General features: G+C 45.2%; 1 protein-coding gene across 1 annotated transcript in view; it reads left to right on the top strand.

The window, feature by feature from the left end:
* PKP1 (plakophilin 1) overlaps positions 1-21,738 on the top strand; it is a 46,721-nt gene extending 24,983 nt beyond the window's left edge. The window contains exons 4-13 of the mRNA XM_077839420.1: positions 2,952-3,096; positions 4,317-4,524; positions 5,886-6,063; positions 9,120-9,234; positions 9,798-9,953; positions 10,286-10,462; positions 14,746-14,899; positions 15,603-15,789; positions 20,434-20,518; positions 21,667-21,738. Of these exons, the coding sequence (XP_077695546.1) occupies positions 2,952-3,096; positions 4,317-4,524; positions 5,886-6,063; positions 9,120-9,234; positions 9,798-9,953; positions 10,286-10,462; positions 14,746-14,899; positions 15,603-15,789; positions 20,434-20,518; positions 21,667-21,738 (1,477 nt within the window). The remainder of the gene's footprint in view (positions 1-2,951; positions 3,097-4,316; positions 4,525-5,885; positions 6,064-9,119; positions 9,235-9,797; positions 9,954-10,285; positions 10,463-14,745; positions 14,900-15,602; positions 15,790-20,433; positions 20,519-21,666) is intronic.
* The last annotated feature ends 4,318 nt before the right edge of the window (positions 21,739-26,056 follow it).

Raw genomic sequence — 26,056 nt, 5'->3', positions numbered from 1 at the left:
GTCGTGATGCCTGATGGAGCTCCTTTCCGGAGATGACTGGGAGACTGAAGAGAGGTCACTAGCAGGGAGTGTATCCTCCCTGTCCATGCTGATGGAACCATGGGTCAATCCCAAATGTGGAGCCTAGCCCTGAGTGGTTCTTCCCTGCTGTAAACTGCCTCTGCAAATGACTATCAGCACAAGTAATCACAGCCTGGTCCACTAGAGGCCAGAAAGAGTCCCCTGAAGTGTGTGTCTGTTTCCCAAAGGTAGAGTGATGCATCTTTTTGTTATGACATCCATCACAGCTGGCATGGCTGGGGTTCGTACTGCAATCGTTCACGATAGGAAGAAAACTGTCTCCTTTCAGTGTCTTGTGAATAGCACGTTGGGGTTCAGCTCTCAGGTCTTTAGCTCTCAAACCATTAAAGCAACTTGCCAAGGGTGAGATTCGAAAACCAGAAGGGACCATTATATCATCCAGACTGACCTCCTGTATGACACAAGCCATAGAACTTCCCTCAAAATAATTTCCAGAGCAGATCCTTTAGAAAAATGCCCCATCTTGGTGGATTCCCCCTCACTGGCAATTTTTAAATCAAGATGGGATGTTTTTCTTAAAGATCTGCTCTGATTCAAAACATGTATTATTTTGGGGAAATTTTAGTCCTGTTTTATACAGGAGGTCAGACAGGATGATCACTGTGGTCCAATCTGGCCTTGGAATTTATGAATCTATGAAGAATGTAAGGGAATCCTCCTAGCTAGCTGCCTATGGTGCCAAAGCTTCAACAGTAATTATTTGGGTGGATCAAAGATGAGTGACAATGCTCTGAGCCATATTTGAGTTCCTAATGGTTGTGGAAAGGTGTTCAGTGCAAGGGGGTTTGAGTCATATGTTAGGAATCGCTGGGCTTGTGGATATTATCTTCTCTGTAATGTTTTTAATAAACAATGAGCAGTGGCTTTCTTAGCTCCTCCCTGCTCCTTTGTCCCCTGCGCCCCTAGACTCTCAATAACAAAAAAGAAAAGTTTCCATTCTGTTTAGTTGCTCTGGTTGTAGAACTTAACCTGAGTGAGGAGTTGTTCCCCTGGATGAATTCCCCTGGAGAAAATGGATTCTGGTTACTGACCCTTTCCACTGTGGAACTGGAGCTGGTTGCAGAGATTTCCCCCTATGGTTCTGGCTGGGGATGGATTTGTCGCTCTGTAGAAATGCCCGTGTGGGGAGTTGTCCTTGAAAAACTGACCCTGGTGGGTCACCTATAAAAATTGCCCCTGCTTTGAGAACTTCTAGAACTGGATGCCGTCATCAGAGCCGCCATCACAGCTGGCAGTCATCGGCTGGTCTTCTCAGCAGAATGGCTAAAGATTGAATGATCCCTGGAGATAGAACTTTCCTACTTTCCTCTCCCAGACAGCATGGATACAGTGGAGGGAGAAACTTCTCCTGTCACAGCTCATGCTGTGCCTGTTCTGTTTGTGGAGAGAGGGATTTGGTTCCAAAGCTACCATCAGCCTGGTAGAGATGGTCAGAAAGGTTTAGATAAAATGACACTATCCTGAACCTTCACCAAAACATGGTCCGAACCAAACATCTTCTGAGGTTCCGAAGGTTCAAAGTCAACCTTTCCTGCCCCCATTTTACATGACTCCGCACTTCTTGGTTTCTGGCTTAATAACAAAATCTCAGCAAGAGGGGTTATCCTTTATGGGGAAGCCCTATAGAACTTAGTAGAGATGAAACCATTAGAATGCCATGGAAATTATTCTGGACAGCCTATACAACATAATAGAGAATGACACCTTTCTGTGGATTGTTTAATAGAATTTAATAGAGGATCATATCTCTATATAGAATCTCATAGGTTAATTTAAAAATCCCATAGAAAAGATATAATTCTCTTTTAGAGTCTGCTGGATTTTCCCATCAGGGATATTCCCTCCATATGCTGAAACCAAGAAACATCCAATTCCCAAAGACATAATGTCCTGACAGGACCTGATCGTGACCTCACTGAAGTCAACGGTAAAACCCCACTGATGTAAACGGGAGCGCAGAGAAGGGAAAACATCATGGCAGAAGCTGAACTTTTGGATGCTTTGCTCCACCAAATCCCCTGAACATTTTAGTCTCACCCATCCTGTGACCTACCATTTTCCACTTGCATTCAGTTAATTGTTTAAATAAAATTAAACAAACAATTGGACTGCTAGTGCTTGATTTTTCCTCGCATTGCACCTTGTGTTGTCATTAGCATTGTGAATTGGGAGCACTTTCTACCCACTCTGCATAGGTGCAAGGCAGGAGATAATCAGCCCCCCCGTTTCCACGGCAAGGAGGTGCATTTTCAAAGGTCTGGTGGGTTTTTTCCCACGCTTTCCATCCCCCCTGCCCCACACCAAGTCCATACTCTCTTGTAACTCACCTCAGGATTCTATAGACATCTGCAATCATTCCACTGTCAGTGTTCATCTGTAACTCCACTTAAAACCTCCCTCTCTAGGCTCTTTTTCTGACAATAACATGGCCACAAACAGCAATGGCTTTCCTTGAAACAAGACTGTGATTTAGCACCCCAAAGGTTAAAGTAGATGCGTATGATCATGGGTATCATTCTGAAATCTACAAGAGGTCACACGCAGTTTCCCAGTCTTCTTTCTGTAAACAAACAACGACATTCCATTATTATGGATGTCAATGGGAGTAAGGACTGGGTAAAAACTGAGTCATGACCTGAATACTTAGCCCACCAGGTTTCTTGGTGGTTGCAGCTCTCTTTGCAGGGACCATATTGCAATATTGATAGATCTGTCTCGATAAACAAACCCATAAGATCTAACGGTAGTCGGCTGAGGGGCCGTTGCCTACTTGAATCTGGTGGCATCTTTCAAAGAAGTCATCAGCCTCTAAAGCATCTTGCACTTGCCACATAGTGACTGATACACTCCTTTCCCTTCTTTTTGTTTAGAATATGCACTGATGAGTTGGACAATGTGGCAATGACCATCCAGAAAGCCATACAGCTCCTGTGCTCCTCGGATGAGAAATCTCAAGCCATGGGTGCATACTACCTCCAGCATACCTGCTTCCAGGATGAATCTGCCAAGCAAGAGGTAAACTAACTTGTTCGTGGCTGCATTTTCAGAAGTGGGCTCTGGGTCTGGGTGCCTTCATTTTAGAAGGTCCACGTGAGACATCTGGGGCCTGATTTTCAAGCAGTGCCAAACATCTTTATTTCCCATTGCCTTCGACTGGAATTGTGGGTGCTGAGCACTTTCTGAAAATGTGCCCCGAGGCTCGTTAAGTGAGGCTTCCAAATATCAAGGCATTTTTCCCCAGCTGACAGTTTCATTCATTCATGAACAGGTGGTTTCACTAACTCCTAGGCTCACAGCAATGAATTCCGTTCACAGGAGCTCTGGTTACTTCAGAGAAGTAGGACCAATTCAGTGCTGAGACTAATTAAGTCTACCAGTCTACAGAGAGTCTAAGCTTGTGTGACTGCTACCTTCTCCCAGTCTCATCAACATGTATGTTACATCAACTGTAGGCTGCCTTAGACTTAGATTCACACCCCCGTCTCCTTACACATCAGCCCAGAGTTTGGCCCCTTGATTCTGAGTGTATGTTACACCAACATACGTGTTGCCTCTGAATGTGGCCCGTGGTTTCTGGGTGCAGGTAAAGCACTATGGAATGTTGCTATATTACAATTATAATGTCGTCTCTAGGTAGCTTTTCACCGCAGAAATAAGACTTGTGAGGCCGTATCCTCAGGTGACAGAAATCAGCGTAGCACTGCTGAAGTCAGTGGGAGCAAACACTAATTTACTCCAGCTGAGGTCATTACTTGCAAGTCTTAATTGTTGACATCTGTTAGTAACAATACCAGCTCTTTTCATAGGTGGAGTGGAGAGTGCTTTACAAAATTGGTATAATTCATTATCCCTGTGTTTACAGATTTGGTAACTGAGGCACAGAGCTATGAAGTGACTTGTCCAACATCACCCAGCAGGTCAATAACAGAGCCGGGAATACAACCCAGTTGATCTCAGTCCAGTGCTCTGTCCACTAATCTTATACCCTAGTCATCAAGGCAGTCAGCACAGACGCTCTTGACTATAGCTATCAAGCCATTTGACTGCCTTGTAAAAAATGGGGTATTTTGGGTCTAGCCATCCTGTAATGCTCAGGGTATCCTTTCCATTCCAATTAGTACGCGCTATGCTGTCTTCTTGCATTAACTTCTGTCGCCGTGATCTTTTAATACACCAGAGCAAATAGATGAACTTTTCATGGGATGCTGATCCTTGTCTGTCTTCTCCTCTTGCAGGTCTACCGGCTAGGTGGAATTGGCAAGCTAATTGAACTCCTCCGCAGCCCAAACCAAAATGTCCAGCAGGCTGCAGCTGGGGCTCTTAGAAATCTGGTCTTCAGAAATCCTGCCAACAAGTTAGAAACCCGACGGCAGAATGGGATAAGGGAGTGTGTGAGCCTCCTGAGGAGAACTCCGAACACTGAAATACAGAAACAGCTGACAGGTACATGCAAGCAAAGGAGAGATCCTCAGCTCGTGTAACTTAGGATACCTCCATTGACTTCCACACCAGCCTATAACACCTGGGGATCTGGCTCCTAGACACTGGGGCCTGAGACTCACCTGCCTGCCACCTTGCGTTGCCATATGCACCTGTGCAAAGTACAACACTATCAGACCAGCATGACACTTTGTACTCGCTTTCCCCATGTGCAAATGACAACACAAAGTGCAAGGCTGTGCAGGATCAGGCCCCTGGATTGCCCAATTTATCAGCTTTGTGAATCTTGCGTACAGTGTTAGGGGTTCCCAACCACTGGCCCGTGAATCAGGTCTGAGACTTAGAGATCACACCTATGCAACCAGGTTTACCAACACAGCTGTGACCATCAAGGGCTTTTGAGCCATCAGGGCCTACATGTGATCACCTGAGAGCTGGGTCCAGGGCATTCTCAGAGGAGAGTCCCATCCTCTGGCACTTAGTTCCCCTTCCTGGTCTGACAGGAGGTGAGTTTTGGGGGTTTGTTTCAGAGAATATTACACAGTCTATTTAGTGTCCCAGGCTTATCCTGAAGAGTTGGGTTCTACTGGGATCACGTGCATGTGCTAACACTGGGTCAGCCCTAGTTGTCTTTGATTATAGTGTACTTGAGCCTTGGGTAGATGGTCCACTCCCCTCACTGCCCCAGACTGAAATGTGTACAGAAATATGATCTTTGAGGCTGGGACACCAGGCTCCATTCTGTACTGTAATAGGGGGCCTCTGTCCCAGGCCGGTATGATGCCTCTACTATCTCCCATTTAACTGTATATACTCTGAAACTAGAACTTAGAGTATGCCCAAGTCCCATGGGGGGTTAGAGGGCACATGGTTAAATAGGAAGCAGTGAACATTGCTTGAAATACAAGAAGTTTTTGTTGCCTGGAAAGGATGGAGACCACTGAGCTAGTACAATGTATTATGGGAGAACTAGTTTCAAGATCCTTCTCAAGATAACGTGGACTAGGTAGAAGAGGTGACATTCTGGGTCTGTACTGGGAAGCCTGGTTTGAACAGCACACGCAGCACCACGCAGGTTGATCATGGAGTGACATGTTGGTTAGTTACAGAGGAAACTGCCTTTTCTGTTAGAGCTGAGATTGGACAGGGAGATTGGACCAGAGCGTCTCTCTCCAAACCTGGGGGTTATCTTGAATGCCTCAATTGTAGACCTAGAGCTTGATTCTCTTCTTCTTTGCACCAGTTTTGCATGGATGTAACTTTCATGGAGTTATTCCCTAGTTGCAATGTTAGTGATAGGAGATTCAGGCCTTTACTGCGTCAAGACCTTAAGGTTTAATGTTTGTCTTGCATTTTCTTTCTAGGGCTGCTGTGGAACCTGTCCTCCACTGATGAGCTGAAAGAAGATTTGATACACGAAGCCCTCCCTGTCTTGACAGATTGTGTTATCATCCCTTTCTCGGGGTGGTCTGATGGTGTCAGTAATAGGACAAGAGAAATTGTTGACCCTGAGGTATTCTTCAATGCTACAGGCTGTTTGAGGTAGGTCAGCAGACAAGCATCGCTCACACCCTTTGTGGCTATGCTTAAAACGGGCCCCTTATTTTAACAGTTATAAACCTTTAACTTTTTGAATCTCAACATCTACTGTCATTAATTATTGTCTGATCTCCCAAAGTTTCCTGCAACTGTGAACATTTAAATTGATTAAAAAATAAAAAAAAAAAAAGCTTAAAAATAAGCATGATTGATATTATCCATCAAAATTATAAGAACGGCCATACTGGGTCAGACCAATGGTCTATCTAGTCCAGTATCCTGTCTTCCTACAATGGTCAGTTCCAGTTGCTTCAGAGGGAATGAACAAACAGGGCAATCATCAAGTGATCCATCTCCCATTGTTCAGTCCCAGATTCTGGCAGTCAGAGGTTTAGGGACACCCAGAGCATTGGGTTGCATTCCTGACCATCTTGGCTAACAGCTGTTGATGAACTATCCTCCATGAATGTATCTAGTTCTTTTCTGAACCTAGCTATACTTTTGGCCTTCACAACATCCTCTGGCAGGGAGTTCCACAGGTTGACTGTGTGTTGTGAAGAAGTATTTCCTTATGTTTGTTTTAAACCTGCTGCCTGTTAATTTAATTGAGTGACCCCTAGTTCTTGTGTTATGTGAAGGGGTAAATAACACTTCCCTATTCACTTTCTCCACGCCAGTCATGATTTAAAAAAATACAAGTGAAATTCTGCCAAGCCTATTCATAAAGTTTTCATGGTGTCTAGAGCTAGATGAACATTTCCCACTGAACTTGTTTTTCAACAGAAAATTGGGTTTTTGATAAAACAAAAATTTTTCACAGAAAGTGTCCTGTTTCCTTGAAAAGTTTTGATTTTTCATTAGAAAACTTTTTGAAATTTTTTAGCTAACACAAGGAATTTGTGGTGGGGGATGAGGCTGGTGGTTTTGGGCCAAAAATATTCAGGTTTCAGCTGAATTTTTTTTAAATTTTGATTGCCAGAAAACAAAAATTGTTTTCATTATTTGATGAAAAGTCAAAATTTTCTGTGTGGGACTAAACCCCCAGATTTTCGATCCAGCTCTAATGACTATCTCTTGCCAGCAAATTCCAGCTGATTCTCTTTCTTCATACTGGATCCATTCATTCCAGTTACAGTAACTAGGTGTTGGCCCATCCCAGTGTAAGTGTCGGTGTCAAAGTGAGAGGCTTGTATTTGGGCCTGGGATGGTTTTATTTCTTCCTTGGAAAAGCCAGAGAACTTCTTGGCATGAAGATTTTCGTCCTGACTTGCAGTTTCTTCTACCAGCTTCCAAATTCCCCATCACGTTGGGAACAACTCAGTGGGGAGATGAAAAAGCTGTATAATTAGGTACTTTAATGAACTAAAGCTCTGCCTTAGGGAATGTAGCAACAGACCGCGCCCTTACCAGACACGCTAGCTAATGGGAGCTACATTCGCTTGTGAAACTGATGAAGCAGACTGCAGCAGGGACTGCAGCTTTCTCTGCCTGTCACTATCAGCCCCCAGAGGCTGGAGATCACTTCTGAAGGACAGCGCGCTCCTGCCTCCATCCCTCTCTTGGAGGAGAACTTTCCCTGTGCAGTTATGCAGCAGAATGGTTCTTGTAAGCAGGGCTGTCATCTGCTCCATCCCTGTAAAGGCACTGGAGCTCAAATATGTGGATACATGTTAATGGAGAAATGGCAGTACTGGGGGATACTGCAAAAATAGCCATCCAGGGGGCAGGGTCAGTCTTCTGTGCACTGGTTTGTCGTGTCTTGTGCCCATAATGCATAGCAATGACATGGAGATAATTCCAAACTTGAGGTCAGTTTGGGCCTAAAATGGGTCTTGAATAATGAGGGACTTGGACATCTGCTCATTGACAAAAGCCTAGCCACGCAGGTTTGTTAAGAGTTTCTGTCTGGCAGATGTCTGTGAGCTATTGCAAACCACTCATTTGCGAGCTACCGGTGCATTAAAACAAGATCATGTCATGCCGCTGCTAAAACTCTGCTGTCTTAGCCAACACCTGATCCAGAGTATAGCGCAGCGAAACCATCACCACTTAAATCTAAGTTTTTTGTCCCTTTTTCTTAAAACCTGGTGTCCCCGTGTGAGAGAGATGACAAATTCCGGCAATATCCTGGACAAACCTTCTTGGATTAAGCTAAACCTTACTGAATTCAGTTAAAGTATTTTAGGAGTTTGTATTGTGAGATCGTATGTAATGTCTCTAGGGGAGAGACACGACTCATGTAAACCCTGGGAAATGTTAGGGGCTTCAAAGGACTCTCTTAAACAAGGTACTTTTTAAAGCTTCTCCTTGAGGAGGGGACCTTTGTGTGCTAGTCATGGTGGTCACCTGTCACATGAGGACAAGATCAGAGGCCCAAACAGTAGAAAGGAGGGACTCAGAGAGACATGGGGGTTCTTGTTATGAACTGATGACCACAGAAAACCCTCTGTGTGAGTTTGGGGTGATCTCTGGTAAGCTTATTAGCATGCGTGTACGTTGTATTGATTTAATATGTTTTCTCTGTAATGTTTTCACTTTAAGAATAAATGTGCTTGTTTAGAAAGAGCTGTGTGGTAATGGTGGTATTGAAGTCAATGTTGCTATACTGACCTACGCCCGTTGAAGGTGGGCTCCTTGTTCTCTGTGGCGATCTCCAGCTACTCATTATTCTACCCTCTCTCTGGAAATAACTCTAAGCAGATATCTTGCGTGTCCCCACTGTACCTACATTGTTCTCTCTAAGGGGATATCTTCCCTCTGGACTTACCCTAAAAGGAAAATCTCCATGGATGAAATTCACCCCTCTGGAGAGGAACGTGACAAGGCCTATACACCATCTAGGTCCCACTTTAGTCGTCAGAGTTGAAGTGGGACTTAAGTGGTGCACTGGCCCCCTGCAGAGAGGTGAATTTCACCCTATAAAGGCAATCCTTCCAAGTGGGTTGAATTCTAACAGAATTATGTAGGGAGCTTAGTGGCTGATGGAAAATACGCAGCTAACGGAGCTGCTTATCTGTCTTGCTTTATCTCCCTACATTTTATAAAATGTCTTCCTTCAGAAACCTGAGTTCTGCAGATGCTGGACGTCACACCATGAGAAACTACCCTGGCCTGATTGACTCAGTCATGACTTATACCCAGAATTGTGTGGCTGCCAGCCGGCCTGATGACAAGGTACCAGACATATGAGCTTCCCACTTACACACAGTTCACCAGCCTGTGCCTAGCCCTAGCCAATTAGTAGTACACCCTGAGCACTGACCGTGCACAGCTCTTTTGATAGTCTGGCTATTGATTTTGGTGCGCAAATGGGTGCAGAGCTCTTTTGAAAATTCTGGCCTACATGTCACAATGGTCGCTGCTGTGTGCTGAACACTTCTGAAAATCTGGCTCTGATTTAGAAGTGAATTGAAAGTGAATTAAACTAAATCAGATTAAGGCTACTCTAACTCCAGATAAGAGTGTCCACACAGGGATTTAATGCAGTTTAACTAATCCACTTTAAAAGGTAATTCAGATTAATTTTCCAGAATGTCCCTATGTAGACAAGCCGTAAATAAAATCAGAGTAAGGACCTCAGAGTCTGGTGTATTATATTTATGTTCAGGCAGCAGGGTTTATCCGCCTTACACCGCAACACATCATTGACTGTCATTAAATATTGTTACAATGCGCATACTGTTCCATGTTCCTGTCTGACTGTAAAACTGTTGTGTTTTTTCGGGGGCTGATTTCAGTCCGTGGAGAACTGCATCTGTATCCTGCACAATCTATCCTACCGCCTGGATGCCGAGGTGCCCAATAAATACACCCAGCTCAACCACATGGCCAGGAATGCCTATGTGGACAAGACCCTCACAGGCTGCTTCAACAGCAGGAGTGGGAAGCTGGAGGTAAGACGTGCTCCTGATTCTGAGTGCTTGCAAAATGCACCATTCACTCAGCCCCTGTCACTGGGTTCGAGTGAAGAGCTGCCCTGCCCCTGCATTGTCAGGACCAGAAAAGGGGTATGAGGAGTTACATAGAGTAACATGTCCTCCAGTTGGTACACCTGGGAGAGTTGAGAGAGTGGCCGCATATGCCCAGCCACACTAGATGTGTTGTCTGTACGTGATAGGTGCATGCAGATATTTGTATGTGACCGCCTAAGCAACCAGGGATAATGACGTGTGATTCATGTAGAAAACGCCAAGCTCCTGGATGTCAATCTATTACTTCCCCTTAGATCGATGAGTATGTTCTACCCATTCCCGATGAGGAGTACAAACCCAGAGGGCCCAGCTGGCTCTACCATTCTGATGCCATCCGCACATACCTGAACCTGATGGACCAGAGCAAGAAAGATGCCACCCTAGAGGCCTGTGCTGGGGCCCTGCAGAACCTCACTGCCAGCAGAGGACTGGTGAGCGCTCTCTCTCTCTCTCTCACATACTCACACCTCAATGGGCTCTGCAGGGGGAAAGCACCTCTTCTAAACTGCAGAGCACCCATAGAATTGCTCCACAGTTTCTATTACAGCATTAAACTCTAATGCCATTGCACGCACACATCCGACATAGAGTGCACTGAGGATTTAGTCCGTGGATCCTCTGGACACGCCCTCAGCACTCCTCTGGCTAGGGCTGACACTGCAAACCTTCTTCCATACTAGCAATGATGGACATAGCTGCACAGCACACACTTCTTCATGGCTTTCACCCAGCAGAAGTACCCTGGTTGTGTTGCCTTCTGAGGTCTGTGTGCCAAGATAGGAAGGACTGGGCCTAAGACACTATCTGCGTGTGTGCAAAACAGGGGATGGGCATGGTGAATATCTGGTCTTGTTCGTGCCTAAACTTCATTGATTTTAATTTAAGTGAGATGGCTAAATAGATAAATGAATGGATTTTAAGCTTTTATTAAAGCTAATGTTAAAAATATAGAGAGAGACAGATAATGCGTAAGTTGGGAAAGGAGTGTCTGTATATCTGGGTATAGTGTTTAGATTATCCACAAATACAAAGTTAGTTTTTTAAAAATCGTATGTTAGAGTACATTATCAGCAATAACCCAAATTTCGGTGAATAGATTTAACAATACAGTTTAGATATTAGAATCCAAATACTCGGGTACGTCACTCATGAAAAGTTGTACAGAGAGCTGATTGTGGGAAGCAAAGTATATCAACAAGTGGAGATTGTCCCTCGGTAATTGAGAATGAGGTTGGTTGTCCTTTTAGAAAATACAATCCATGAAGAAAGTATTTGTTACTTTTCTGACTGCGCTTCTCATCGGCACTCCAGCTCATCCCTCCTGGTATTGCCGATGTCCGGGGATGTGTTCTGTGCAGCTGTCCCTCGACCACCTAATGGAGTCTGACACCATGAGTTGCTGCGTTAGCTGAATGTAGCGTTGACTGATTGCTCATTCTCTCAGTGCTTGCTTGTTACTGGGGTCCCATGGGTACACAGCACAGAGAAGTGTTGTGTGTTACAGCATCCCACCCAAAGGTCACCTGACGATGACACTGGGGAAGTCTTCTGCTGCATGTCTAGCTGGTGAAAGGATAACGCTAACCTGTCAGCCTTGATTTGCTCAGTCTTTGGACATGAAAAGCTTTGATTTCTTTCAAATTTGAGAAAATTATCCCTTTTGTCAGTGGGGTGAGGCTTCTCAAAGGGGCATAGGGAATTTGACTTTCAGTGGGAGTTGGGTAGAGCTGGTTTGGGAAATTTTGATGGAACCATATGCCTCTGGGATGTGCAACTCTGCCTAAATCCAAACGCTTCATGACATCAGGTTGATTTCACTAGAACTTTGGCAGTACTTTATCTTTGTGGTTTTCCTCCAAAACAATGTTGAAACGTCTGGTTTTGATGTTTTTTGGAACAAAACATTTTGATGTTTCATTTTGAAATGACGTTTTGTTTCCGTTTTTAAAAACACTAGATTATACTACATTTTTTAAAAGTCAGCATTGAGAAGAAATGGTTTTGTTGAAATGAACATTCCTACCACCCTGAAACCTTTTTTTTCTTCAGTATTTTCCTTCACAGAGAATTTCCGATTCGAAATAAAGCCAATTTTCAGAATCCTTCCCAAAACGAATTTTTCCCCTCCTTTAGAGCTGAGTGTCTAATTCTCTTAGACACCTTTGAATATCCCAGGCTCGAGCTGGGATTGATTATGTATTTTAGGAAAAGACTTGTCAACAAAGGAAAAGGGAGATTGGTGAGGTGAGTTACTGACTCAGGAAGGTAGAGTTTTGTGAATGGTAGGAATGTAGAACTTAAAAGGGGAGATGGAATGGAATGCTACACTGGTCAGCATTCTATTACCGGAATAATCACGCTACTCAGATTTCCTGCCATGAAGATTCCAGGTCTCTTCTGTAGAGATTTGTTGAAATGTGATATTTGTAGGCAATTAATAAACTTCATTTTGTTAAGCTGAGTCTTTTGGCTGAAATCTGGGACACACAATGCCTTGTGTGTTAGATCCACGTTCCTTTCAGCTAAGATTTACAGCATTTTTCCTTATATTGATCTCTGTTTGCCCTCCCAAAATTTCCTAGAGTACTGCAGGGTTGCCATGAAATGAACTTGCCCACATGCTCGGGGTTTAGCTGATCGCCATATTTGGGGTCGGGAAGGAATTTTCCTCCAGGGCAGATTGGAAGAGGCCCTGGAGGTTTTTTGCCTTCCTCTGTAGCATGGGGCACGGGTCACTTGCTGGAGGATTCTCTGCTCCTTGAAGTCTTTAAACTACGATTTGAGGACTTCAATAGCACAGATATAGGTGTGAGGTTTTTTTGTAGGAGTGGTGGGTGAAATTCTGTGGCCTGCGTTGTCCAGGAGGTCGGACTAGATGATCATAATGGTCCCTTCTGACCTAAATATCTATGAATCTATCTATGAATCTATGAACTGCAGAGCACAAAACAAAAGCAGCACATAAATGACATGGAAGTACATGATTTTTTTTTTTCCGTTGGACTATCTTTTCATGTGCAAATGTGAATTTTAATGAGCTCAACATTGCGAGGGAGAAACTTGCAAAGGAAATTTGCAAAGCCTATCCTACAAGCCTTCCTCAGACAGATCTTCCATTGAAGGTGACAGAATTCTACGTGCAGGGAGTTTGCAGAATGGAATCCTTTAGCCCTTTAGGTCACAGGCTAGTGGATCCGTTCTCTCCTCAGTGTCCTGGGATACTTACCTCAATCCTCTTAGCACCAATAGGTAACACAACACATGTCTGTGGTGTACTCAGGGCAGGCAATCAAGCTGTCTGTCATGGCAACCCAGTAGAATGTGCTAGTGGTTAGAACTGCAGCTGATTACCCGAGAGGAGAAACGATCCTGTGCCAATAATACATGCCTCTATTGGAAGAAAGAATGCAGCTGTCTGGCAACATAATAAAATTGTTCAGTGTTGGTCTCTGAGGCCAAGAATTCAAAAAACAAGGCGTAAAGTCAGGCTTCTGTGTCCATATGTAGGCACCTAACTAAATGGACTGAGTTGCTGGGCATGCATCAAGCCAACGGAGTCACTCTGGATTTACACCAGTGTAAACAAGGACAGAACTTCATGCAAGTGCCTGTCTTTTTAAAAGTGGTAATAGCTCATCTTAAGTGATCACTCTCCTTACAATGTGTATGATAACACCCATTTTTTCATGTTCTGTGTGTCTATAAATCTCCTCACTGTATTTTCCACGGTATGCATCCGATGAAGTGAGCTGTAGCTCACGAAAGCTTATGCTCAAATAAATTGGTTCGTCTCTAAGGTGCCACTAGTCCTCCTTTTCTTTTTGCGAATACAGACTAACACGGCTGCTACTCTGAAACCTGTCTTTTTAAAAGTATCATTTAGCTGTACAAGGAGTGGTTTGTTCCTCTTGGGGTGGGATGGGTGGCAGGGGAGGGGCAGTTTGTGCATGAAACTCAAAACCCTCCAATTAATGTTGATAGGATTTAAGCTCATAAACCTCCCCACCTTGTCCCCGCACCCTCCCACCCCACGCAGGCTGAGGCGAGAACTGACTCCCCAGCCCCTAATATAAGTTGTTCATGGACAGAGAGGGATGCATAGGAGAGACCCAGATCCTCAAAGGTGTTTAGGCACCTAATTCTCATTGAAATAAATGGGAGTTAGGCACCTAAATACCTTTTGAGGATTTGGATCCAAGAGGCTACAGAAGAATAAAGTATGATATTGATGATTATTTTATGACCTAGCTATACTATAGTGTGTATACCCAGAAATACTGTATAGATACAACAAGGATTCCGATGGCACCTTAACAGATTTATTTGGGCATAAGCTTTCATGGGTAAAAAACCACTTCTTCAGATGTATGGAGTGAAAATTACAGATGCAGGCATTATATACTGACACATGAAGAGAAGGGAGTTACCTCACAAGTGGAGAACCAGTGTTGACAGGGCCAATTCAATCAGGGTGGATGTGGTCCACTCCCAATAATTGATGAGGAGGTGTCAATTCCAGGAGAGGCAAAGCTGCTTTTGTAGTGAGCCAGCCACTCCCAGTCCCTATTCAAGCCCAAATTAATGGTGTTAAATTTGCAAATGAATTTTAGTTCTGCAGTTTCTCTTTGAAGTCTGTTTCTGAAGTTTTTTTTGTTCAAGTACACCTGTCCTGCATGGGTTGGGCATCACTAACAAATTCTAATTTATCCCCTAGATGTCCAATGCAATGAGCCAGCTGATTGGCTTAAAGGAGAAGGGTTTGCCTCGTATAGCGCGGCTCCTCCAATCCAGTAACAGTGAAGTTGTCCGATCTGGGGCTTCCTTGCTGAGCAACATGTCCCGACATCCTATTCTCCACAAAACCATGGGTAAGGAGCTTCCATAAAAGCAGTTTCTGAGCGGTTGACTAGCCTCTCCCCTTCTTTCACAAGCCCATCTTCTGTTGTAAACCCATCAGCTGAACTATGCCAAGCATCACCACCGGACATAGATTCGCCAAAAAAAGTGCACTGATGTCACACGTCCCCTCCCCACGGCTGGTGAGCATCAGGGCTGTGATGCTGGCCAAGAGATGCTATTTGTCCTGGCCTGTAGCCACCATAAGGAACCCTCAGCTGACATCTTTTGGAGTCATGCACAGTCTGATTAACAAATGCTACCTCATCCCATTAGTGGGCCTCTCACTTGATCCCTGGCATGCTTCATGGATAAGAGAGATCAGCTGGTTTCTCTGGGCCTCTTTCTGGGAGAGGGAGTGTTTCCCCTGGTTGGGCTGGACTTGGCTTCTTGGGGTGGTGTATACGGTTTCCCGAGCATAACCAAGCCAGGTCCATTGTTATTGTTTCGATCAAATAGGACCAGATCCTCAAAGGTATTTAGGTGTGTAACTCCCACTGAGTTAGGCGCATAGATACCTATGAGATCTAGGCCATAGCAGCTATTGAATGATTATTAATGCCTCACTTAGGGCCTGATTCTGCAGCCCTTATGTTGCATAGGACTTACTCAAGTATCTGATTTATCTGCACTGGTTTTTATTTCAGTCCTGACTGGAATATTCCTCCTCTTTAGCTCCCCAGGTGCTTCCAGATGTGTCCCGTCTCCTGGCCTTCCAGTCCGGGAACAACAGCAATTTGGGAGATATCATGTCCTCCGCTTGCTACACCATGCGGAACCTAATCATGTCCAACCCACAGATGGCCAAGCCTTATTTGACGAGCAGCATGCTAAATAATGTAGTAAACCTGAGCCGAAATGGGTGAGTGATGGCAAAGAGGAGGCTGGAGGGCCATGTGCAAGCACGTTAAGAGATTATGCAGCCAACTTGTGCACATGCCCATGGGGCCCAGAGCAACTGCATCCCTGATGCAATGCTGTTCAGTGACCACTGGTAAAGACCCAGTGGTCACCAGGTACTATCACTGTAAGGGCTGAGAAGGCTGTGATGTTTGTTATGGGAGATTACTGCAGAATCTCAGATACCATCTTGTGGTGACAAATGGAAAGCGCTCACTTCACAGTGAGGACCCCTATGTATCGAGGCTGGGGCTTGCCTGGGAGCTATGCACTGCAGCGGGTGGCGGGATTCCCTGCGCAGGTAGGCAGACGCGTATAGCTATGCTTGAGTTGTTAATGAGAGCAGTGTGGATGTTGTGGCAGGGGCCAAGGTTCAGGCAAGCCAATTAAGCTTGGATCCAGGGCTCAGGCAGGCTTGGACTCTGGCAGCTAGCCCATGCTGCAATCTCCGCACTGCTATTTGGTGCATGAGTCTATCTACCCATGCTGGGAGTCGCACCTCCCCGCTGCAGTGTAGACATATCCTAAGGGAGTTAGGAACCTACATCCCATTGAAATTCAGTAGGAATTTGGGCACCTGACTTCCATTGGAAATCCCAGCCCTAAATATCAGTGATGTTGTTATGAATCCCATGTACCTCTTATTCAATCAGTTGCTATAGCTCTGGGTTCCCAGCATTATAATTATTAACGATACTCCTAGAAAGTGCTTGACAAAGAAAGCCAGGATCATTATCCTAATTTTACAGATGGGGAAACTGAGGCAGGGTCAACCTGCAGGCCAATGCTAGAGTCAGGAATCAAACCCAGGTCTCCTGAGTCACAGTCCAGTGCACTATCCACTTGGTGCTTCAGTCATCAGCCAGGCTCTGAGGAAAAGCAATAACCATGGCAGTAGAATCCACAAACTCAAAAATGAGGCAGAGAACTGCTTGAACTGGCTGGCACTTGGCACCGGCATGAGCAATGAGGTTCTCCCAGAAGGTGAGAGGAGACTCGTCTTGGAGAAAGCTCAGACGCTCAGAGAAGCGTTTGGAGGTGTGGAGAAGGCGCACAGAGAAAAGCGAATGAAAGCGCAGAATGGGCAGGCAGACTTCATGAGCAACGCCCAGTCACTGCACCGTTACTGGCTCGAGTTTGTATAGCGCTCTTCTCACCCTGCGCCTCCCCTTCCCCCCGCAGGAGCACGGGGGAAAGGGGAGCTCCAGAATGTCTCTCTCACCCATTTGGGCACCCCAGGCTCAGGGCTCTGTGTCTAGGGCATGCAGTGAGACTGCTTGTTCTCAGTTCCCCACCCTGGTTTGCGGGGGTGAGGCTCTGGTGCGCACTGATGGGGCCTATTCTGCATTCCCCAGTGATCTCCGTGCTTGTGGCATTCACAAAGCAGGCCCACTCGCAGCTCCTGGGGACTTGGCGGTGAGTCTGTGGTATGAACCCAACAACCTCTCTTTGGTCTCAGGGCTGTTTGCCTGAGTCATGTCCATTCTCAGCACCCATACGGTCGCCAAGCTGCTTGCCTGTAATATGGGCCAAGTAGACTCGGTTCCCCTCTGTCTCCGCACACAGGGACTTGGGTGTGGCAATATTCAGTATTACTAGCTCTCACTTTTAAATGCCTAGAAAACCATTGGAAGAACAATGGGACTCCCTAAGCCTGAGTTAGGTGCTTAGGCTCCCTCGTCAGTGAATGGGGAGAGACCGGCACCTCAGAATGGGATCCACAAAAGCCAGCACACTAGGCAGAGAGCCACCTAAGCCAGCCACTGGGGGATGCTGCCGAGGGGGTGGAGGACCATGCTAAGCCCAGCCTGTCACGGAGTTTGGTCCCTATCTCTGCTTGTGATCCACAGCCAGGAACCCCTCTCCTGCAGGTGACTTAGGCGTCTACACCATTTCATGGGTGATTGTCAAGTACCTGCCCAGCACCACAGAGCACAACTAGGGGAGATGGGGAAGAAGGTGGCTGTCTACTGTCTAACCCTTTCCTCAGTGGCGAGGGCCCTCAGCTGGGATGTGCTTCAATTCCCCTTGTACTTGATGGGAAGGGATGGGAACAAGGGTGTACCCTCTTTTAGGTGAGTGCCCTGATCACTGACCCCAGGGGTTCTCTGATGTGGGTTGTTCTCCATCTCTTCTTGAAGCGGTTTCACTTTAATTAAATAATTAACCATTACTTGGGCCACAGAAAGCCTAAGAATCACTCTCTAGCCCACCATTTTGGGTGCTCACCTAGACTATGGGAGGCTTTGGTTCAATCACCTGCTGTTTGCTGAGACGGGATTTAAGCAGTGTTCTCCTACATCTCAAGTGAATGTCCCAATCGCTGGACGTAGAGGTGTGGTGAGGTGGGGCTCCGCTAGTCATTTCTGCTGAAGCTGTTCCACTTCAATTAACTATTAATTGGGCCAAGGCAAGACACAGCAACAGGAAGTCCTCTGTTGCCTAGTGGTTAGGGACTCACCTGAAATGGCAGTGACTCTGGCTCAATTCTTCCCTGTTCCTAATGAAAAGAAGGGATTTAAACAACATTTTCCTTCTGTCTTGCCTGCTGAAGCTGGTCTTCTTTAGTTAAATATGAATTGGGCAAAAAACTGCTGTAAGCAGCGTTCTGTGGTAAAGGGATGGGGAGCTTGCTCAGGCCGCTGAAGACAGGGGTTTGAGTCCTCCAGCGACCGACTGTCATGAAGGGATTTGAACAGGGAGCTGCCCTGGCTTTCCTGTTGACACTGTTCCACTTTAATTAACTATTAATTGGGCCTAAGCATTAGAAGTCCTCTGTAGCCCACTTGCTAGGGAAGCCCCTAGGTTATTATAGACTTGAGTTCAAGTTTTGCTGAGGCCTGAGGAGAGGTTTAAACAGCAAGCGCTCTCAGGCTTTTCTGTTGAAGTTGTTCCATTTTAATTAACCATTGATTAGGCCAAGCAACCGCTAAGCATGTGAAATTAAATATACTCTATAGTATATTGGTTAGGGTGCTCACCTGGAATGTTGGATCTCCTTGGTCAATTCCCCTCTGTGCCTGCTGAGGGGAAGGATATTGAACAGGGATCCGCCATCTCTGGGCCCTTTTAATAAAATGCAAATCACTCTTTTGTCCCCTGTGGCTGGCTACCTGCCCAAGCTGTGGGAGATCACAGTTCCAGTCCCCCCTCTGCAAAGGGACTAGAACAGGGATCTCCCACCTCCCAGGGACTGTTGCAACCTCTGGTGAATAAGGACCAATCCAGCTTTCCATTAGTCAGTGGAAAGATTCATTAGGAATTGGATCAGACCCTTAATCTGCTATAGGTTTACAGCATTCCTTTGGGACTTAACTGGGTAGAGCCTCTAGCTTGTCACAGGCTGAAAGATTTCCAGAGTCAAAAACCCAGCCACTGTGTACATCGGCCCTAGTATAAACTGACCTTCTCTCTCAGCAGAAATCATTGCCTGTAATTTTCACACTTGTTTGGAGGGGTCAGTTTGTTTTTACCAATAGTCAGTCGACTTCATTTCACATAGTCTGACCAGCATCTGCTGCTGCTACTTGTCTGGCCATGTGGACACAGCTGCGTCCCACCTAGAGCTGGCCACATCCCTGCGTGAGTTGCTTTCTAGCACTTCATTGTCCAGGTTTTGGCTGGAGCTGGGGCCAAGTTGCAGAGTATGAACTGTGTCAGAACTCTCTGAAAGTCCGGGGTGGTCAGGGTTTATATTGGGCCTGTTATAGTGATCAGAGTCAGCCGTGAAGTTTGGATCCAGTTCTGGGTCTGAAGTGTTCCAAAATCTTAGAAGACCTGAAGCAAACCCCTGAAGGCCTGAGTCTTGTTAACAAAGTTGTTACTTGGGCAAACTCCCATTAATTTTTGCTGAGTAAGTATTTCAGGGGTGGTACTAGTACAGGTCCAGCACCTTTGGGACCTGACCAGTCCCGAACCAGAGAATTTGCTGAACAATATTGTGTCAAACGGGTCTCTCTTTATTTTTATCTCGCTGAGGCGAATAAATGGAACAACGCTTGCAACGCCGCCTAGCCAAGGCTTACCGGCTCTCTTCGTAACAAAGTGTTAGTGTTGTGACACAATTTTACTGTATTGGCACAAGGAAATAAGTAGATAAAGCATAAAATACAAAATAAAATCATGCCAGACCATGAATGTTGCCAGACAAGAGAGTGCCGGACTAGAGAGGTTCGACCTGTATTGTTGTTATTTCTTCTGTCGCATCTCAGCTATCCCCCCAAAGTAGCGCGAGGTTGTTCCTTTCATTGTATTACTGAGTGAGCTGTGCTGTCTAGTTCCAAAGGAGTCGGGGCTTGTGCCATTTCCCTCCTGTCTTGCAGCTTTTTAGATTCTACAGTTCAGAAGTGTCTCTTTAGCTCTGCTTCCTCCCATTCCTCTGAGTTACTCCCCTTTGGACCATCCCAGAAATCCCCCTCCTCCTTGGCATTTGCCCAAATGATGTCTTCAAAGCAACCTGTGAGCATGTAGCTGAATGATCTCCATTGTGGCTGGCCAACCCTCTGCAATGGTGGAGCTGGTTCACCCCATGCTGACAGGGGCTGGGTTGTTTGCATTGGTGGGTTGTGGCCAGCTAAGAGTCACTGGATTTCTTTCATCCTTCCAGCTCCTGTCCAAAAGCAGCTGAAGCCGCTCGCCTCCTGCTGGGTGATCTGTGGTCATACAGGGAGTTCCAGGGCATTCTCAAACAGGTGAGGAAGCTAAGTGTTAGCCTTTTCCTGATTCTCAGCTAACTGGATAGCAGCAGGCTGGATTTACCCCCGAGGTCAATTTGCTAGGGATGTAAGTCAGTGTTGAATATTGCCAGTGTCTATGAGAAAAGCCAGGGGCTTTGAGAATGCCCTTGGAGCTGCCCACCAACATATGGGCCTCATTCACCTCTCCTTTACGCTGGTGTAAATAACTCCATTGAGGCCCATGCAGATCCACTGGTGCAAAGCCAGCACGAGTGGAAGAAGCAGCTCCATGCAGTCCCTAACTTGTGTGGCGAGAGGAGAAGTGATTGTGACAGCCCCCAACACGGGTTCCTTTTCTCTAGTCCCACACTTCCTCTTTTATCCCCAGACCTGCCCTGTGGTTACCTCCCCTACTTCAGGGACAGAATAATCCGTTAGACCAACAAGAGAAGCAGCCAGCATTTGTCAGGTCCCCTCTCCTTCCCCAGCAAAATCCCCAAACTGGCAGAGTCGCGACTAGCCTCTGTTCCAGACTGGTTTCTTTCACCAAACCGGGGTTCTCCTCCCCACACCATGGAAAGCCAACAGCATAAGGAAGTAAAAGGATTGACTGAGGGGTAGGGGCAAATGTGGAAAATGGGGGCAACTTGTGGGCCTCAAATCCACACAAAGGTTGATGGTGAGGGTTTTTTTTTTCCTGTTTTTAACCTTACAGCAGCCCTCCTTAAGACACCAATTCCACCTCCAATTTGACATGACAGTCACTCTAGCATATTTTACACATGGTCGTTGCACAAATATGCATCATACATACCTGATCCTTACTGACTTTCCAGTATAGGCAACGATATTTCCTTAGCAAGGCGGGTTGAGGTCCTGCTATCTATAGAGGGAAGACAATGCAGGAAAGACTCATTCCCTCAATAACTGTGACTGTTTGCATGCACACTGCATGCTTTGTGCAGGCAAAAGATTGCATAAGGTGCATACAACATTAACGTTTCTGCAAAGGACATAGTGAATGCAGCCAACTTGCTGGATGCAGGTGGCCTTTGAGGTAGGACTGAGGAATTTGACTCATGAGTAATGACATTAGATAATTATTGATTTGCAAGTTACCTGCATTAACTGCCTTCCAATAACTTCCATGTCTCATTCTGCAGCAAGGATTCGATAAGAACATGTTGGGGTCCTTAACCGGGAGCACTTTCAGGACCCTGTCTTCCAGATTCTAAGCAGAGACCTTCAGCACAAGTTCAGCCTGCAGGTGAGAAGGGGATTGTCAGTGCTGGAAAAAACATGGTGTTCAAGGACAAACCAGCAGCAGTGTCATGTCATGTAAATGCTGCTCTGCTCACTTACATTTGGTAAGCATGTGAGGCTGTTTCTAGGGCCAGTTGCAAATATTCCATGAAAACCCTGTTTCACCAGAAAACAGGGTTTTTTTTGAGTCAGTGACATTTTTCACTAAAAAAGTGCTTTTTTAAAGAAACCTTTGACTTTCAATCGAAAACCTTTTTGGCCAAAAACTTAGTTTTAGGTCAACAAAAATTTCCAGTTTTTGGTTTTTCAATAAACAGTCCAAATTTTCAATAGGGGAGGAAAAAATTCCAGTCATCAGCCCTAGCTGTTTCTAACACAGAAATTGCCTCATGGGTCTAAGATGTAGGGAAGCCATTTCCTTCCGACTCACATGGTGTAACAGCTACACAGATGAGGTCGGCAGGACAGAAACTGTACCTTCTCTATGTTCGTACAGGGCCTAGCACATTGAACACAGCATGTGATGTGACCGTGACACCTCCTCTCTACAACTAGGACAGCCCTTCAGTGGCTTTGACCTTTCTTCCCAAGCTAGAATATGAACTGTTCAACAGCAGTTTGCAGAATGCAATTATTGGGCAATGCAGCTTCTGTTTCAGCTCTCTCCAAGAACATGTTAATTCTTGAACCACGAGTCACATTAATCAGACCTTGTGATTAGCGTGGAATGATTCCCAAATTTAATATGGCACTTAACAGCTTCTAGGCACTTTATGAGCCTCATTAGTCCTCAGAAAAGCCCATTGAGATAGCTAAGAAGTGTACTAGGATCTGCATATTTCAGGTAGGGAAGCTAAGGCTGAGAGGTTAAGGCCACCAGGATTTTGAAGTACTCACTAAAATTCATTGCTTCAATTTTTGGTCAAGCAATCTGAGACATGTAGGGTCCAGTGGCATGCCGTCATTTTATGCACACATGTACTGGATGCCCCAGGACTGGCTGTGCCCATGGGACGATTCTGTCCAGTCTCCAAACATGCAAACAAAATGGCATGCATGCACCACGTGTGAGGTCACACTACAAGGAGGACACCATTTTGTAGGACAAAATGGTATCTGCTGCACAGCGTGGCCTCACACGCATGGTGTGCGTGACATCACGCTGTGTGAAAGTCGCCATTTTGGATGCAAATGCACAATTGCATGCCACTGGGAGAACCTGATCTTCAGAGGTGTTGATTGCCCATAACTCCAACTGAAGCGAACAGGAGTTGGGGCTGCTCAGCATCTCTAACACATCAGGCCTTTCACATCTGGCGTTTGGGCACCCCAGAAATTGGGGCATCCAAAATTAGTAATTGGCCCCCCGGTATGTCCTGTGTGGTCAAACACTGTGGGCCCCCCAAAACGTCCCCGTGGTGGGGCAAAAATGATGGAATCAAGTCCCCCTGCACAGCGGTGAATTTCAGCTGTGACAAATAATGTAACCATCTCCGCTGAGAATCATGGTCTGATAGATACTTGTAATCTTAGCACAGATTCAGGGAGGGGAGGGGAACAGCACAGGGAAAGGATGTGAGGATTACGGAGAGTCAAAGGGTGAGGACGTTTCTGAATGTGGAAAAGACATTTTGAAATGAGTAATCAAGGTGTTTGTTTGTCTTTCCCTTGCAGAGTTTGTCGTTGGTTCGTGTCTGGAATGACTTAATCCTCAAGGGATGAGTTAGGACATTACAGATATACAGTGTTTATAGAGTTAATCCAACTGTAAAGCAAACTAAGTATGCAATTTTTTTGTGGTTGATACAGATATTTTAAAGCATTTTGGGGGGAGGGCGGGGGGAGGAGGAATTTGAGTTTAAAGTTTTCTGTTGTCAATAACTCTCTTTTTTTCAAATTGTGTGTGTGTGCGTGTAGACACACAGATACACACAGAGTGGGATTTTCCAAAGAGATACTTAAAACAGTTAATTCCGCAATTTCCACTGAAAGCCAATGGGCGTTGTGCACCTTCACCCACTTAGGCACTTAGGAAAATCCCACCATATAGGTGTGTGTGTGTGTGTGTGTGTGTATATATGCACTAAACACAACTGTACCAACCCATGTCACAACCCATTCTTATGCAAATGTGTAAAACTACTAATTATATGCTATGTGTTTATTCCATTGTAGATGGCCACTGTAGACAGATACAAACCATAATGTTTTAGATTGCTGGTTATTTCTAAACTTGGTGGACATGGGCTTCTTTCTGCTTTTGACTCTTTGTCAAGTGAGCTTTCATATTCAGAGATAAGTATTTTCTCTCATAGGTTACATGGTTTCTAAATCTCAAGAAGCAAATTCATGTCTGAGAAATAGAACAGGTGAACTTGTGGCACCCTATAGACTAACAAATTTATTTGAGCGTAAGCTTTTGTGGGCTACAGCCCACTTCATCGGATGCATAGAATGGAACATATAGTAAGGAGATATATTTATACATACAGAGAACATGAAAAGGTGGAGTAAGAGGCTAATTTAATTAAGATGAGCTATTATCAGCAGGAGTAAAAAACGTTGGCCAAACTGGACAGTCTCTACACAAAAGAATAAATGGACACAAATCTGATATCAGGAATCATAACATTCAAAATCTGGTAGGAGAACACTTCAGCCTCTCTGGCCACTCAGTAACAGACTTAAAGGTGGCAATTTTGCAACAGAAAAACTTCAAAAACAGACTCCAGCGAGAAACTGCTGAGCTTGAATTAATATGCAAACTAGATACTATTAACTTGGCTTTGAATGGAGGCTGGGAGTGGCTGGGTCATTACCCATATTGAATCTATTTCCCCATGTTAAGTATCCTCACGCCTTCTTGTCAACTGTCTAAATGGGCCATCTTGATTATCACTACAAAAGTTTTTCCTCCCGCTGGTAATAGCTCATCTTAATTAATTAGCCCCTTACTCCACCTTTTCATGTTCTGTGTGTGTGTGTGTATATATATATATATCTTCTTACTATATGTTCCATTCTATGCATCTGATGAAGTGGGCTGTAGCCCATGAAAGCTTATGCTCTAATAAATTGGTGAGTCTCTAAGGTGCCACAAGTACTCCTGTTCTTTTTGCGTATACAGACTAACACGGCTGCTACTCTGAAACATGTGTGAGAAATATCACTGGAAGCAGGGCCTTGGAAAATCTTCTCATAAGCTGTATGTTACTGTACATTAGTCACCGATAGAGTAGAGCATGGAAGCTGCTGAGGCCACAAACCATTTAAAACACCACAGCAAACATAAAAGACATGTATCTTACTAAATACCGCCATTGCTTTCCTAATAATGCTGTAACTGGCAAAGCTTGGCATTAGATAGGCTCAGCTTGACAATGGGACATGACATTGTTTCCCAGGGACATTGTGCATACTAAATGGGGATAAAAGGCAAAGACAAACAGCTGTTTTATCACTGTTGGTAGAAACCAACATAAAATATTAGTATTTGAGTGGTTAAGGAAGTTAGAGAGTCTGGAATACTTTCCGGTCCCAGATGCTATCCAGTTCATCCTGTATGTGGTAGAAAAGACCTACCAGTACATTTCTTCTTAATCAGTTTCTTCTATGACATTAGCAGGATGAAACCGATGGCTCTGTCTTGCTCTTTTGAAAAAGTCCACACTAACTCCAGTGCTGTTGAGTGAACGTGTATTGTTTGGGGAAAGGGATAGGATCAGCTATGTGAATGGAACATGTTTGCAGAAGACCTGGGCTAGTTGTCCTGCATGTGACACCATTGCTTAGCGCAAACAAGTCATTCTACAGATTCGAGGGCTCTGTGGCGCTCCTGGAAAGAAGTCATTAAGGAAGTGAGTGAGAGAGAAGGAAAATAATGCAAGTGTTTTGTTGGGAGGCAAAAGTCTAGGGTCAGCTCTTCAGCTGGGGTAATGCAGCAAACTCTGTTATCGTCAGTGGAGTTTTGTCAGTTTACACCAGCTGGGATCTGGTTCACCGAGTTTAGGTTGGTCCTGCTATGGCTATTCTCTAGGTCTGAGCAAAGGGGCAGAACTTGCACCCTTTTGCAGTAGAATGGAGAGGGCGTCTCCAGCCCGGGTAAAAAGGCAAGAAGGAAATGGTAGGGTGGAAGCTGTTAGCCAGTTCCTTTTTCACTTGGGATGCAAAAGGTATTTTTAACCCTTTGCACCTTGATGAACAATATCTCTTTGCTTGTACCCATACATGTTTATTTCTGAGCTTTCTGTGCAAGGATGTCAGCCAAGTGAAACAGATGGAGAACAAAGG

The sequence above is a fragment of the Eretmochelys imbricata genome, chromosome 21 (genome assembly GCF_965152235.1).
Source record: "Eretmochelys imbricata isolate rEreImb1 chromosome 21, rEreImb1.hap1, whole genome shotgun sequence".
NCBI classification, from domain to species: Eukaryota; Metazoa; Chordata; order Testudines; family Cheloniidae; genus Eretmochelys; species Eretmochelys imbricata.
This window is presented reverse-complemented; position numbering and strand designations above follow the sequence as displayed.